The 16491-nt window shown below is 41.3% G+C and overlaps 1 protein-coding gene across 1 annotated transcript in view; it reads left to right on the top strand.

Annotated features, from left to right (window-relative positions):
* The window catches only part of LOC127581617 (CUB and sushi domain-containing protein 1-like), a 1418367-nt gene that overhangs the window by 1308842 nt on the left and 93034 nt on the right, over positions 1-16491 (top strand). The window contains 3 exon segments of the mRNA XM_052036133.1: positions 6549-6737; positions 9828-10013; positions 14639-14833. Of these exon segments, the coding sequence (XP_051892093.1) occupies positions 6549-6737; positions 9828-10013; positions 14639-14833 (570 nt within the window).

Raw genomic sequence — 16491 nt, 5'->3', positions numbered from 1 at the left:
CCTGCTGCCCACTCACCTTACTTCCTCGGTTTTCTGAGGTTGATAACCATGTTCTCCAAGTACTGTGTCTCTCACTTCAAAATGCCTTCATTGCCCATCTTCTCAAAATAGCATTCCTTCACCCCTCCATCCTTGCAAATACTGGTCCATCTCCATCTGTCCTTCTTCCCCAAAAGGCATTGAAGACGCTGCTGCCTCTCAAATCCACAAGCATCCTACCTGATGCTTCAAACTTAAAATTAGTTGAATGGCCCTGCCATTGTACCACTTTGGAAAGTCATCGATGACCTCGCATCTGATCATAACAACGTAAAATTCTTACGTTTCTTCACCTGACTATAGCCCTCGATGTGATTGGCCACACCATTTTCCTCTCATGCTTTTCCACTGTTGTCCAGTTGAATAGGACCACATTTATCTGGTTCCTTTCTCATCCAATTAGTTGTAGCCAGACAGTCATCTGCATTGCCTTCTCTCCGTGCTCTTACACTGTTACCTCTGATGGCTTCCCAGGGCTTATCCTTGCCTCCTCCTGTTTATTTGTCTACACTTTGTCCCTCACGAATATCATTGAATATTTAGTGTCAGGTCTTCTCTGTGCTGTGTTCACATCCAGTTCCACCTCATCCTTACATCTCTTGACACTTGTGGTATCTCCAAGTTGTCAGTTCACTCATCCAGCATCCATAAGCAGAAACTTCCTCAGCGATTGCCTTCAATCCCTATTAAAATCTTCATTCCCTAACCATCAACTCATCCCTCTCCCTGACAACTGTATGAGACAATTGGTGCCATTTTTAACCTTGAGGTGACCTTCAAGGCCAAAGTACACACCACCTCTGAGCCCTCCTATTTCCACTACCATAAGATAACCAATTCCACCCATGCGTGAATTCGCCTGCTGGTGAAACCTCATCCAAAACTCTGTTCTTTCCAGATTTGACTTTTCCTGCACCCAAAACTCTGTTAGAATTCTAATTCATGTCATGTGCAGTTCACTCATTTGTTACCAATTTGTGATTCAATATTTGTGCATCAATCACTCTAAGTGGCAGGAGAGTTATCAGAAAAGAATCACACAGAATCTAGGACCTCTTAAACCAAGGCACAAAAGATAAAAGTAAGGTGTTCATAATAAACCTTCATAAAATGTTGGTTTGGTCATAACTTGAAAGTTGCATTCAGTTCTGGTCTCTGGAGGAACATGAAGGCCTTGGAAAAGATGCAAGAAAAGATTGACAACATGATTGAGCAATCCATGAATGAGGGCTTATGTTAATAAGAAAGTCTGGGAAAGCTGATATTGTTCTTGGAGCAGTGATGGTTGAGACTAAATGTAACAGAGGTGGTCAAAATGAAGAAGGATCCAGACAGAATAGATGGAGAGAAGTCATTTGTGGAAGTCCTCAGTGGCAGAGGGTTTAAAACGATTGGCTAAAGAATCAATGGTAACATCTGGTTTTTGTTTTTATGAACCAAACATCTGGAATGATCAGTACTTTGCTGAAACAACAAAGTACAGGGCCATGGAGAAAGGGTACGGGATGAGATGAGCTGCATTGCTCTTGCTGAGAACCTGCACAGACCAGGAGAGCGGAACAGCTTCCTTTTGTGCTGTAAAATGCTTCTCTGTTTTGCCTTTCACCCCTGTGCTCATTGAGCTACCCTTGCTCCCTCGTGTGCCGTATCTGAATTTTAAATATCTCGCTTCTGTTTTCAAACCCTTCACTGGCTGCCCCTTCTCTATCTCCATATTTCCCTCCAGGTCCAGAATCCTCTGAGATATCTGTGATCCTCTAATTCTGGTTTCGTAAGGATTCCTGACTTAATAATTCCATCACTGCCAGCTGTGCCTTGTGCCTTCAGTTTCCATGGTACAAATTCTGCAACACCCACAGTTGCTGTTCCTTTCTTCCTTCAAGCCACTCTTTAAAACCTTCCTCTTTGCCCAAACATTTTTTATTTTGTCGGAGGTCTCTTTGTATGACTCAGTCCCTTGTTTTGTTTGCTAATGCTCTTGTGAATCACAGTGGAATGTCTTACTGCATCAAAGGTGTTATATAAATACAAGTTGTTGTTCAGACTTGTGTAGGATCAAATTTCTTTTTGTTGATTGCTCTAGGAAGGCTGCTGGTAGCGTTTGACTGCTACACTGTAGTGTACACCCAGTAAGTCTGATGTTAATGAGGATGCATACCAAGGTCTGGGTCACTAAGTCAGGGCACTGAAATAAAACTATTGAATCAAGAGAAGAAGAAGTCTATGTAAAAAGTTTTGTCTTCTGAGCCATTTGAATTTGGCTTGGAAGTCAGTATGAACACAGATCTGAAGAAACGAGTCAATGTCAATTTAGGACTTAAATAAATTCAGAAAATGCTGGAAAGACTTAACAGGGCAGGAAGTATATGTGGAAAGAGAAACAGAGCCTTCATCAGAACTTAGTTTGGAAGAAATGGTAATTAAGAATCACTTAAAGAAACCATAGTATTCCATAGAGGCTCCATGTTAAAAAAACAATCATCTAAGAGAGTGTGGGTAATTTAAACTCCACAAAATAAGCTTGCACAGCTGCTGCATTTTAGGTCCTTTGGGCAACAATTCTGGCTGGTGATGGTATCAATTCTATTCATTTCAAATGGATATTAAAAACCATCAAGGGTATTGACTGTAAGGTACACTGCAATGCTTTCCTGAAGTAATTATATTGCAGAATGTAGGTAAAGTTTTCCAAACATCATTTTCATAGGACTTGATTCCAAAGGATGAAAAAGGCATGCCAGGAAGACCAGTTGGCACTAGAAGAAAACTGATTGAACCACATATTATTCTACTAAATAGGACTGACTGCAGGGTTTGGGTATGGCAACATGGCAGTACTTGAAAGGATCTGCCTTCACAGACTGTTATTCTGCAGGGAAGCAATTGCAGATCATTGCCATCTGTTGCAAGGAAATCTGTTGGCAACTCGAACTAATGTGATGGCACTGCCAAGGAATTATACCTTAAATTTTTCTTCTTTATCCTCCTTCCGGTTTACATGTGGGCCTTCAGCAAGATCAGTTTATATTCTCTCCCCAAAGATGTCAAACAGGCGATCGATTCTTTGTTAAGCATATTTGGTGCCTTCATCTCTTTTGCCATTCAATATCAACAGAAACATTGCACACTTCCTGCAGAAATTTTCTTCTACCATCATTTTATCATTAATTCGAATTTTCTGAATCTGAGATATTGTTCAAATGAACCTCTCAAGTAACTCTGGGCTAATGTGAATACTCGTAGAAGGTGCATGGGAATCCAAGCTTGCAATCTGAAGATCTGGCAATCTGAAGATCTGTTTGTTCTTAGAGAGAGCTCACATCATGTTGTATGCAACAAGGACTTGATTAGATGTGATGTGATGTGATGTGATGTGATGTTAGACTAAGTGCCAGCTTTGATCAATAACTTTGAAGGTGCTGCTGTCAGAAGTGGAGCAAGCAAGGTTAATTCTGCTTCATGCCTGAAGATCACTTGTCAAACCTCGGGTGAAAGCTGCAGAAGTGAAAGTTCCAGGTGAATATTTTTTTACCTGATGAAAAACACTATGATGCTGGAGGAACTCAGCAGGCCAGGCAGCATCTGTAGAGAAAAGCAGGCGGTCAATGTTTCGGGTCAGGACCCTTCTTCAGAACTGAAGATAGGTAAAAGGGAAGCCCAATATATACAAGGGAAAAGCAGAACAATGATAAGTGGATGAAAGAGGGGAGGCAGGGTGGGCACAGGGTGGTGATAGGTAGATGCAGGTAAGAGATAGTGATAGGCAGGTGCGGGGGAGGAGGGGAGAGCAGATCCACTGGGGGATGGGTCAAAGGTAAGGAGGAAAAAAGGGAGGTAGAAGAAAGAGAGATAGGCTAGTAAAGGGAAGAAAAGGCGTGGTTGGGGGTGGGTGTGGGAGGGGGTGGATTACATAAAGTGGGAGAATTCAATATTCATGCCGTTAGGCTGCAAGGTTTCAAGACGGAAAATGAGGTACCATTCCTCCAGTTTCCGCTTGGAACTCTCCTGGCAGTGGAGGAGGCTGAGGACTGACATATCAGTAATAGTGTGGGAATGGGGAGTTGAAGTGACTGGCAATGGGGAGATGCAGGTCGAGGTTACAGACGGAGCGCACGTGTTCTGTGAAACAGTCACCTAGTCTGCATTTGGTCTCACCAATGTAGAGGAGTCCACACTTGGAGCACCAAATGCAGTAGGTGATATTAAGGGAGGTGCAGGTGAATCTCTGTCTCACCTGAAAGGACTGTTTGGGTCCCTGGATGGAGGTGATAGAGGTGGCATGGGGGCAGGTGTTGCACCCATGGCGGGGGCAATGGAAAGTTCTCGGGGTGGGAGGAGTAAACACTAGGGAGTTGTGGAGAGAGTGGTTCCTGCAAAAGGCAGACAGGGGTGGGGAGGGGAAGATATGCTTGGTAGTGGGGTCCCGTTGGAGATGGCAGAAGCAGCGGAGAATGATATGTTGGATAGGTAGGCTGGTGGGATGAAATATGAGGACAAGGACCCTATCCCTGTTGGGTCTGGGAGGAGATTTTTCATCGAGATTCCAGCATCTGCAGTCCTTTGTTTCTTGAATAGTTTTTACCTGCCTGAGAACTTAGAAAGTGCAGTGGAATCTATGGACTTAGCCCCCAGGAGAGCAGGCTAAACTCCATCGTTGTCTTTGCATTTGAATATCACATGGTGTCAAGAATTGGTCTTCATATAGAGTGTTATAGGAGTAGCCAAGTTGTCACCATGCTTCCAATGCAGCTTGCTCTACAGCGATAATTCCTACAATGTCAGGAAATTGTATTAGGGGCTGAAGATTTGAGCAACAAACAGCAATATGGAGGAGCACAAAACTACGCAAGATCATCATGCATTAGGAGGAAAAATATTTACTGCAAAAATTTTGCTCTTCAATATTCAACAACGCTGCCAAATGTCCATGAAAAACTGCTGTCAAATGCACTGATATGCACCTGTTTTATATAAGTGGGACATGTTGTGTGGTTGGAGTCATGCTCAGACTCAGAACTCAATACGGATGTTGATTTTACAAATTTCAATGGCAACTTTGCCTTCTGATAACAAGGGATCTTAACTGATGTCAAAAATCACCTGCCAGATCTGCTATGCTGGCAGACGAGGTCAGTGTGAGGATTGGTATCGTGGAACTGCAATTCTACTGGGATGTTTGAAAATCACCCCTGTTGTGTTTAAGGAAAGAAACTCAGAATCCTATTTAAGATAACCAAATGGAATTATTAATCAATTTAATATTAGCTCCACCCTTCTTAAAAAAAACTCAAATGTAAGAACTAGTCTTTTGCATTGTTGTAGTTTATCGTTGCTGATTATTGAAAAAAAATTCAATGCAGAAATAGTAACTGGTTTATTGATTTCTGAAAGTGACTGATAATTGATGAACAAGTTGTCAGACATAGCAGCTTCACCTGAAGGGTGGTGGGGATGATGTTGCCATGGTGAATGACGTGAGTATGTTATTGCCGTGATGAATATTCATAAAAACGCACAATTTTGCTCTGCCAGAGATATCTTCGGGATCCCAGTCTTTGGATTTGAAAATACCCAGTCCTGGATCAGTGTCAATAGCGTGCATGTGTACATATGTTCATTTCCTTCTTCGGTCTGTCTGAATTAGGAACATCTCCAAAACATCTTCTTAAACTAACATCTATTAAAAATAAATCAACAGGTCATTCATCTAATTGTTTGTGAGATCATGGCTGTCGGCAAAATTGCTGACTGCGTAATAGCAGCTAGCCCATTCGAAGGTAATTCATTGTAAATGAAGAACTTTTGGTACCTTTCAAAGCTACATAAGTGATGGTCAAGATGAAACTCAACAATAGAACAGCAGGAAAAAAAGATGTTAATGAAAATTTATTCCACACTTTTAAAATGACTCCTGATGATAAGCTTCATTTTTAACAAGGAATGATATGTTGTATTGTTAATGTATATAATGCTGCACTAGTAATTGAATTTTAATTGGATAAAAATCAATTTTCCTTCCAAACGCAATTCTTTTCCCTGGGACACGCACAGTTTCTGCTTGATTTACCTATGACTGTACAGAGTGAAAGTAATTACCTCAGTATTCTCAGTGTGATTTAATTGCATTATTGTAGTTCAGTGATGCTGATTATTGCAAAAAAAAATTCAGTGCAGAAACAGTAACTGGTTTATTGATTTTTGAAAGTGACTGAAAAATGATGAACAAGTTGTCAGATATAGCAGCTTTGCCTGAAAAGGGGCAATGTTGCCATGGTGAGTGTTATGGGTCTGTGCTTGCCACAATGAGGCATTCAAACAAACATACCATTTTGCTCTGCAAAAGACTTCTAAATCCCTGATTTAGTGAAAAAGATAAGAGATCAAATAATGCAAATTAATTAATGAAAAGTGCATGAAGCAGACTCATTTTCTCCTCCTGGTTGTTTCAAGAGTTCAGTAATGGCAAAAGCTTACTTCAACATGTTTGTAAAAAATTTTTTTGTCATTAGCTCCTTACTGCAGCCCACCAAGTCCCCCAAGGCATGGCACAGTTCACACACATACAGGAGGGCTACCTGGCAGCACAGTGCGATTCAGCTGTGATTCAGGCTATCGATTGATTGGACAAGGTACTGCAACATGCACCAGGTTCCCCCAAGGTTTTTACAATTGGAATACCATTCCTCCTCTTTGTCAAGGTAAGAAGATTTTTATCTGCCATGCACAGATATTTCAATACTCTCTTGTGGAATTGATTTTAACAATTGTAATCATAAAAGAAAACTCCAGCTTGATCTGAACTTGGCATTTGCCAGGTCCTCAATCCAAAGCAAAATGTTGGAAAATTGCCCCAAAACACAGTAGGCAAGAATTTCCACTTGGGGTGTAATCAGTGAAGTAAGTCCAAAGTATATTGAATGCTGAAATCAGGCCCAGTTTCTGTACAAGCTCTGCAGCAAACTCTTCCAATGTAAACTCTTCTAATTATCAGCACAATTAAGCAGCATACAGGCTGTCCCTGAAAGTTCCTGAGAATTGTCCAGAAGCTGTTTTTACCTTAAGTCAGAAACGAACAATTTCCCATTGGTCTGCATACACTTCCGATAATTCTTTTGATTCATCAAATATCTTCACCCTAACACTACTCGTGGTTAAACTAATGGAACATATACTGTATCCAGTTGTTGATGAATACCACAAGACATTTTAATACTATTTACTAGGCTTCTTTAAAAATGTATGGGAGAATTTACGTAGAGTCAGATAAGTCAGGTCATCCATAACCTGCGCAGTCCCTGTACTTGATCGTAATTGGTTCCTGACTTTGATGAGACTAAAGGAGCCTCAAAATACTAGAGTGGCACAGTACAAAAACAAAGGTGAAGGCAGTTTATCCTTATGGTGAGGTTGGAAACTATAAGCACTTACCTCTCTATCCTGAAAACCTTCAAACTTTAAGCACTAACTGATTTATATCACTCTGGACATCAGACTGAGTTAATGCTCCAGCCCTTTTGAATTAATTATTGCAGATAATTAATAATAATTAACTAATTAACCATAGAACCGTAGAATCATACAGCACAAAACAGGCCCTTCAGCCCACCATGTTGTGCCGTCCATCAAACCACCCTCACACTATCTAAACCTTTCCTCCCGCATATCCCTCTATCTCACATTCCTCCATGTGCCTATCCAACAAACTCTTGAACCTGTCCAATGTATCTGCCTCCACCACCACCCCAGGTAGTGCATTCCATGCACCAACCACTCTCTGGGTGAAAAACCTCCCCCTGATATCCCCCTGAACCTCCCACCCATAACCTTAAAGCCATGCCCTCTCGTCTTGAGCATTGGTGCCCTGGAAAGGAGGCACTGGCTGTCTACTCTATCTATTCCTCTTGATATTTTATATACCTCTATCATGTCTCCCCTCATCCCCCTCCTTTCCAGTGAATAAAGCCCTAGTACCTTAAGCCTCTCCTCATATTCCATACGCTCTAATCCAGGCAGCATCCTGGTAAATCTCCTCTGCACCATCTCCAACGCCTCCACATCCTTCCTATAATGCGGCAACCAAAACTGAACACAGTACTCTAAGTGTGGTCTAACTAGAGTTTTGTAAAGCTGCATCATCACTTCACGGCTCTTAAACTCAATCCCACGATTTATGAAAGCTAACATCCCATAGGCCTTCTTAACTGCTCTATCCACCTATGAGGCAACTTTCAGTGAACTGTGAATATGAACCCCCAGATGCCTCTGCTCCTCTACACTGCCAAGTACCTTGCCATTTACCCTGTACTCTGCCCTGGAGTTTGTCCTTCCAAAGTGTACCACCTCACACTTCTCCGGATTGAACTCCATCTGCCACTTGTCAGCCCAGCACTGCATCCTATCAATATCCCTCTGTAAGTTCTGACAGCCCTCCACACTATCCACAACACCGCCGATCTTTGTGTCGTCCGCAAACTTACTAACCCAGCCTTCCACCCCCTCATCTAAGTCATCTATAAATATCACAAAAAGTAGAGGTCCCAGAACCGATCCCTGCGGGACACCACTAGTCACTGCCCTCCAATCCGAAGGCACTCCTTCCACCACAACCCTCTGCTTTCTACAGGCAAGCCAATTCCTAATCCACACAGCCAAGCTTCCCTGGATCCCTTGGCCTCTGACCTTCTGAAGAAGCCTACCATGAGGTACCTCATCAAACACCTTACTAAAATCCATATGGACCACATCCACCACACTACCCTCATCAATCTTCCTCGTCACCTCCTCAAAGAACTCTATCAGGCTTGTGAGGCAAGATCTTCCCTTCACAAATCCATGCTGCTGTCCCTAATCAGTCCATTATTCTCCAGGTGTTCATAGATCCTATCCCTTAGAATCCTTTCTAACAGCTTACCCACCACAGACGTAAGGCTCACTTATTAATTAGTAATAATTAACTAATATTTACAGCAGAGCTGGTCAATTGCTACAATTGACTGCTGGTGAGGTGATGGAAACTTGAACTGTGTGGTGACAGAATTCCTGGGTGCATTGTGATGAATTCCCCTAAATATGTGCAACTGGTGAAAATTTGATTTTCTGAAACTGGCATGAGACCAGTTTTATGGACAGGAAATGTTTCTGGTCAAGGGACTGTGGATTCACAGAAAAGACTGACGAATGAATGAGCATAAAGTAGTTATGGCCACCACTTACCTGTGCTCTGTTGATTCAACTCAGATTATGCAATTATCCAAGTGGAAATTGAGGCATTTCATTCAAAATTATTTTCAGCACGTTGTTAACCAATGAATTCTCAATGTTGTACATTTTTATGTTTTATATTACTCGTTCTTTAAAATATAAACGTTGCAGATTTGTGGTACATTGAGCTCAGGTGGATTAGAATGATTTTTTTCCCTGTGCTTTTCTATTCTGTGATGCTTGTTGTAATCAGATTTTAGTGACTTTCATGCCAAGTGTCACTGACAGCCAGTCATATCCAAGTCCCAATTATTCATTGCACAGGCTTTTTCTCTCTCTAAGCGCCTTACTTTAATCCTACACCTCCACCCATCATATCAGATTGAGTCTTCAACTTGTGTAAAATAGTAAATATCTGTTTCTTCCACTGGATGAGGCAACACATTAGATCAGCAATGTGGTCTACCCCCGCACAATGTTATAATTGTGTTTCTATTTATATTGCAGCAGTAGTGTAAATATTAGGGAAGCTGTTAATGCTGGTGCACACTGTATCTCAGATAAAGCTGACAGATGTTCATTTTCAGCCATTTCTTGTGGCGTCCCAAAAGTTCCAGCAAACGGAACGGTCTTTGGGAGAGAGTATACTCTCGGAACCAGAGCCATCTATCAGTGCAATGAAGGCTACAGACTGCAGTCTGGTGAACTGTCAACAGCTGTCTGCCAGGAAAATGGAAAATGGAGCAATAATGACAAGCCTCCACTCTGTGTGGGTGAGTGTACTAATGCAAGTTATGTTTCATTGCCTAGGATAAGGAGTCACTACATAAAAGGAGAAAAACAGGTTGGTGGGCATTGCAGAGGCTCAGAAATTCAGCTAGTTGGGATTTCAGTTCATTATGCAGTATATTTTCAGGATTTTTCTGCCTTTTTTCCTGTATGTCTTTCTTCCTGATGACACAAAGCTGATGACAAGGTAAAATGGTTCTGGTTGTTGGAGGTCAATCATTCCTGCCCCAGGATATTACAATAGGAATTCCTTAGGGACACAAGAGATTGAAGATGCTGGAATCTAAGTGGGGGGTGGGGGGGGCGGGGGAGGAGGGATGGAATTGTTGACATTTTGGATCAAAACTCTGCATCAGGATCTGCACACCGATGCTGCTTGACCCACTGAGTTCCTCCAGCAGATTGTTTGTTGCTCAGAAAGATGATGCTTCCACAGGTGTTACCACTCAACATTTCTTCAAGATGCCCAATGCCCAACTAGTGAACCTAAACTAACAAAGATGGAAAAATGAATTATTATGCTGGTGAAATTGAAGGAGTGTTGAGGTTTGGGGCTCCAAGTTCACTCACTACAATAACGTAGAGAAAAGAGATGGGGTATGAGGCTAACCGGATTGCTCCTCTGAGAGTGCCGTAGATCCGATGGGCCAAATGGTCTCCTTCAGCATTGTATGTAAAATAAATAAGTTGGCCAATAGAATGTTGACTTTCACATCCAAGGGGCTAGATGCAATGGTATGGATATTTTACAGTTATGTAGATTTCTAGTTAGGCCCTGTGTTCAATTCTTAGCTCCACACCTCAGGAAGGATTTATTGAAACTTGGAATGCAAATTCAACAGAAGAATGCCAGAGCTGAAGCAGTTGATTAATGAGGACGTGTGGCATGGACTTGACTTGCATTTCAAAGATTAAGGGATAGTCTAATTGTTGATTAAAGGAAATGTCAATAGAAGGTATTGTGAATGAATTTATTTTGAATCGATAAATACAGAGCGGCTCCAGTCAATTAATAAATCCAGGAAAATAACCATTAAACAATGAAACATGTTCTTGCGGCAGCCGTTTTTCACCAAGAGTTTTGCATAAATGTTTCCTTATAATCACCATATCTTTTATCAACCCAGCACATCAGCAAAGTGTCCTTTATTCACTGGGTTAGTTCAAGAATATCTCATCATTTTGTCTCAAGTTGATATGTTTTGGTGAGTTTTATCAAGGTGAATGATGACAATGCTCAGAATGGAACCATTTGCTCCACTCGTGTCTTCATCAATCACTCCTTGATAGGTGCAGCATACATCACAAAACTTTGCTCTTCTATGCCAGATGTCTTGGCCACAACAGAATATAAAATCTTTGCTTCAAATTTCCATCTTTCAAAGCATATCCTTGTGAATCCATCAAAAATCAGCTAATTTCTGAGTTATGACCAGAGATCTACTGTGGGTTTGACCTTACCAGGAGCTGAACTGAGTCTGCCCAGTCATATCCGAGTTCTGAAAGCAAGAAAAGGTCTTCATTCTGCTATTTATGGGGTTTGGAACAATATTCAAATGGTAGAGATAAAAAGATTTTATTCATCACACCAGCCCACAAAGGCCTTCAATGTATGTGAAATAAAGAAATAAGTGTCATTGAATTCCAAGAAACTTCTGGACAAGTGTTTTGCAGATAGACCAGCTGGAAAGATGATGCAGAAGAGTGAGCTTTAGATTTCTAAGGCATTGGAACCATTTCAGGGGCAGTAAGGATCTGAATAAATTGGGCAGGTGGCAAGTCAGCAGAGTTGGGACCAATATCCTTGCAAAAGGGTTTGCTCGTGTTATTGGAGAGGGTTTAAGTGAGCTTAACAGGGAAAGTGGGGAGAAACAAAGCAGGAAGGTGAAGTCAGAAAGGTAGAAAGCAAAATAAATGGACAGTGAAAACAAGGTGAAGCAGCAAAGTGGGTCAATGCACAGAAAAATGTTAAAATGACAACACTAAAAGTGCTGTATTGGAATACTTACAACAGTTGCATTATATAGCACAGTATATGGTACAAATAGAAGTAAATGGGTATGATACTATTGCTCTCATGGAAACATGATAGTAAGATGACCAAAGCTAGGAACTAAATATTCCAGGGTATTTGCTACTTAGGAAGACAGACAAAAAAAGGATTGACCCGCACTTCTTTCAATCCAATGTCCTGAATTTGATGTTCCCAATTTGGCCTTTACATTGAAGAAACCAAATGCAGATGGAGTGTTCACTCTGCAGAGTGTTCACTCTGCAAGGGTGACCTTCAGCTTCCAGTTGCCTGTCACTGTAATTCATCATTCCACTCCCACCCTGATCCTTCCATCTGTGGCCTCCTGCACTGTTACACAAGGCCCAAAGCAAGCTTGAGGAACAATATTTCATTTTCCATCTGGACATACTGTACCTGCAGGATTCAATATTGAATTCTTCAAATTTAGACAACTACTCTTTCTTTCTATATGAATCAGAAATGGCCATTTGTGCATTCCATCATTTTGACCCAGTTTTTCTTTTTGCCTTTTGTTTTTATACAGTCTGGCCTGCTGGGCATGTCCCACAGCCTCACCAATAGTAACACATTACACAGATAAAGAAGCTTAATCTGATAACAGCCACATCAAGTCATCTGATCTCACCCTATCAGAGATATTCCCTTAATTCCACTCATCCCCTTCCCCAACCTTTTCTGCTAACTATACTAACTTGCTTTTCTCTTTCTCCTTTCTAATAAAGGGTCTAGGACCTGAAACATAAACTGTTTCTTTTTCCACAGATGCTGCCTGATCCAATGAGTGTTTTCTGATTTTTTTTTATATTTCAGATGTTCAGCATCTTCTTTCTTTTTTTTATTTTCAAAAAGGAAAGGGGATTGGTGTAGCACTATATAGAAGGGAGCAGATCAGTGCAGTGGTAAGAAATAATCTTGGCTTGACAGACAATGATGTAGAACTAAAATCAATTTGGGTTGAGCTAAGAAATAGTAAAAGTAGAAAACAGTAGTGTGAGTTACTTATAGGCCATCCAATTGTAATTGTAATAATGCATATGGTATAAATCAGGAAATTAGTAAGGCATGTAACAGGTGTAACACAATAATCATGTGTGACTTGAACCTACATATAGAGTGGACAAATCAAATTTGCTGTAATAAGGTGCAATGTGTGTGAGATGATATTTTTCAGTCGATAGGATGAAGAACCAATAGGGAAAGGACTATTTTGGATCTTGTTTTGTGAAGTAGTGCAGTGGATGTTATATATTAAGATTTTCAGAAGGTGTTGATGAGGTTCTGCACAGGAGGTTAGTCATCAAAGTTAGACTGTGGAATTGGGGAAAACACATTGAAATGGATGGAGAATTGGTTATTGGACAGAAAGCAAAGAGTGGAAATAAATGGATTATCCTCATGTTGGCTGGCTGTAGCAGATGGAGCACTGCAGGGATTGGTGGTTGGTCCCCCACCTATTTACAATCCATATCAATGATTTGGCTGAAGGCATCATAAGTTTGTTGATGATGCTAAACTAGGAAGGATCGGGAGGAGAATGTAAAAAGGCTTAAAGGAGATATGGACAAGCTGAGTGTGTGGGCAAGAATAAATAATGTGGAAAAATGTGAGCTCATCCACTTCAGTGACTGTAACAGAAAAATGGAGCATTTATTAAAAAATGAGACATTGAGCATAGCTGATGTTCAAAGGAACCCAAGTGTACTGAAAGTCAACATTCAGCTTTACAGATTTGATGCAGGGAGGATGTTTCCTCTGGCTAAGGACGAGGATTATGATCATTGTTTCAGAATAAGGGCTAGGACTGCTTAGCACTGAGAGAGCTTTCTTTACTCAGTGGGTAGTGAACCTTTGGAATTTTCAACCCTGGAAGGGTGTGTCATTGAGTTAATTCAGTAGATTTCTGGGCTTTAAGATAATCAAGGAAAATGGGGATAGCGATGGAAAATGGCCACTTGAGCTTGAAGGTCGGTCCTGATTTTGATGAACAGCAGTCTCTAAGGGCTGATTGGCCTACTCCTGCTCCTATTTCTTATGTTTTAATGCAGATACGAGAACTGATAATCAGAAAATAGTGCGCGGTCCTAAATACTTACTAAGAAAATGCAAAATTGTTGCATCATTTTGCAAGAAAACAAAACTGGTACTAAACATCAGGCCATGTGTATAAATGCAAGGATAAATGATGGAATGTTGCTTCATACACTTTTCTCATTTTACGAACAGACATTTTATTTGCCTTAACCAAACTCAATTTTATTTAACCTTGTCTAGTATAGTTAGAAAATAAAAAGAAGAGGTATGGATTGTTCTTGAAATGATCTGAAGAAACAATGCAAGTCAAGTGGTCATGGTTCAATTTTTTTTAAATAAAAAGAAAGACAGATCAATGAGTTGCAATATTCCTTTCACTTATTGTACATCATTGCAAAATATTGTAATTGAATTTAGGAATGTAAAACAAGGTTAATTCTAATCCTTGATTGATCAAAATGATAACCAATCAGAAAATTGCAACTCAGTAGGTAAAGAAATAATAATCTGCTATTGATTGCTGTTCAATGTGCATTCTTACAGCCGTGACATGCCCTGAAGTTAATAGTATCCATGTAGAGCATGGGAACTGGAAGCTGCTAAATGGAAATCCAAATCAATATGGAGCTCAAGTGATTATCACTTGTGACCTAGGATATTATCTGCAAGGATTGAGGGTCATCAACTGTCAGGCTAATGGGACTTGGAGTGTCGGACAACAGAAGCCCAGCTGTAAAAGTAAGTATAAAGGGGTGTTTGCAAGTTAATCATGTAATTTAATAAACTCAAAACAACTTAACCATCCTGCTGTGAGCATGGGCTTGCTCTCTGCTGTTCACCAGTGTGTTTATTGATAGGAAATGCTTTAAACATCTGTTAATATTTTTTTAACTGACCAGTTAAGTATTTTGAGCTATGTCTGAAATTTTATTTTGGGTTCCTGTGGATTCAAGTTCATAACTTTATTTGCCTGGGTGTTGGGTTGCTCAGGACAGATGGACTGACTTTTAGTCTATAGTGTGTGCAATAGTGATCTCACCTCAACACTCGGGGGTTAGGAAGAGGAAAGACAGCCAGGTTTCTGCCTTCAGTAACACATTATGCAAAGTGTGTGTCAGTATCCTCTGAGATCAATTCAGCCATCCCACAGGGACGTGGACAGGAGCCCTAATACTCATTGAGAGGAAGCAGAGTGCATGTCTGCAACTTAGAAACTCAGAAGTAACAGCAAAATGGATACCCCGATGACTTTATTCCTCCTTTATTATTCCATCTACTGCCCAGTAGGGCACTGCCCCAGATCAAAAGGCCAGGAATAGTCCCCAGAACTGGAGACTTGTTCATGGATGGTGGTGTGCAGTGGTGGCTAAAGATTTCTGTAGACCAGCAAAGAACGTGCAAGAGGTTAAACAGGATTCTGTTCTACAGATACCAATTGAATATTTCATGGGCAGCAAAGCCTGTGGAACGCTGTTTGTTACTTCTACGACAGACTGATGAAATTCTATCAGGGCAGCAGTGGAACCACTTGTTGAGCTGCTGCCTCACAGTGCCGGGTTCAACCCTGAGCTCGGATGCTGTCTTCATGGAACTTGTATGTTATCCCTGTGACCACGAAGGTTTCCTCCAGGTGCTCTGGTTTCTTCCTACACTCCAAAGACAACCACCAAGTTCAAAGCCTGGGCCTCTGTACCTTGCTTTGCAACTGGATCCTCAACTTCGTTATCAGGAGACCACAGTCAGTGCGAATCAGTAATAACATCTCCACCTTGCTGACACAGGCATACCTCAAGGATGCATGCTTAGCCCACTGCTCTGCTCTCTCTACACTCACGACTGTGTGGCTAAGCACAGCTCAAATGCTATCTATAAATTCACCGGTGACACCACTGTTGTTGATAAAATCTCGGGTGGTGACAAAGAGACACATAGGAGTGAGATAGATCGGCTGGATGAGTGGTGTCACAATAACAACCTTGCACTCAACGCCAGCAAGACAAAGGAACCGATTGTGGACTTCAGGAAGGGGAAGTTGGGAGAACACACATCAGTCCTGATTGAGGAGTCAGTGGTGGAAAGGGTGAGCAGCTTCAAGTTCCTGGGTGTCAACATCTTGGAGGATCTATCCTGTGCCCAACACATACAATCACAAAGAAGGCATGCCAGCAGCTCTACTTCATTAGGAGCTTGAGGAGATTCGATATGTCACCGAAGACTCTTACAAATTTCTATAGATGTACAGTGGAGAGCATTCTGAATGGTTGCATCACAGCCTGGTATAGAGGCTCCAATGCACAGAATCACAAGGGGCTGCAGACTCAGCCAGCTCCATCATGGGAACAACCCTCCCCGCCATCGAGGACATCTTCAAGAGGTAGTGCCTCAAGAAGGTGGCA

Source organism: Pristis pectinata, chromosome 22 (assembly GCF_009764475.1).
Source record: "Pristis pectinata isolate sPriPec2 chromosome 22, sPriPec2.1.pri, whole genome shotgun sequence".
NCBI lineage: Eukaryota > Metazoa > Chordata > Chondrichthyes > Rhinopristiformes > Pristidae > Pristis > Pristis pectinata.
Note: the sequence above shows the minus strand (reverse complement) of the source record. Positions and strands in the feature narration are given on the sequence as shown.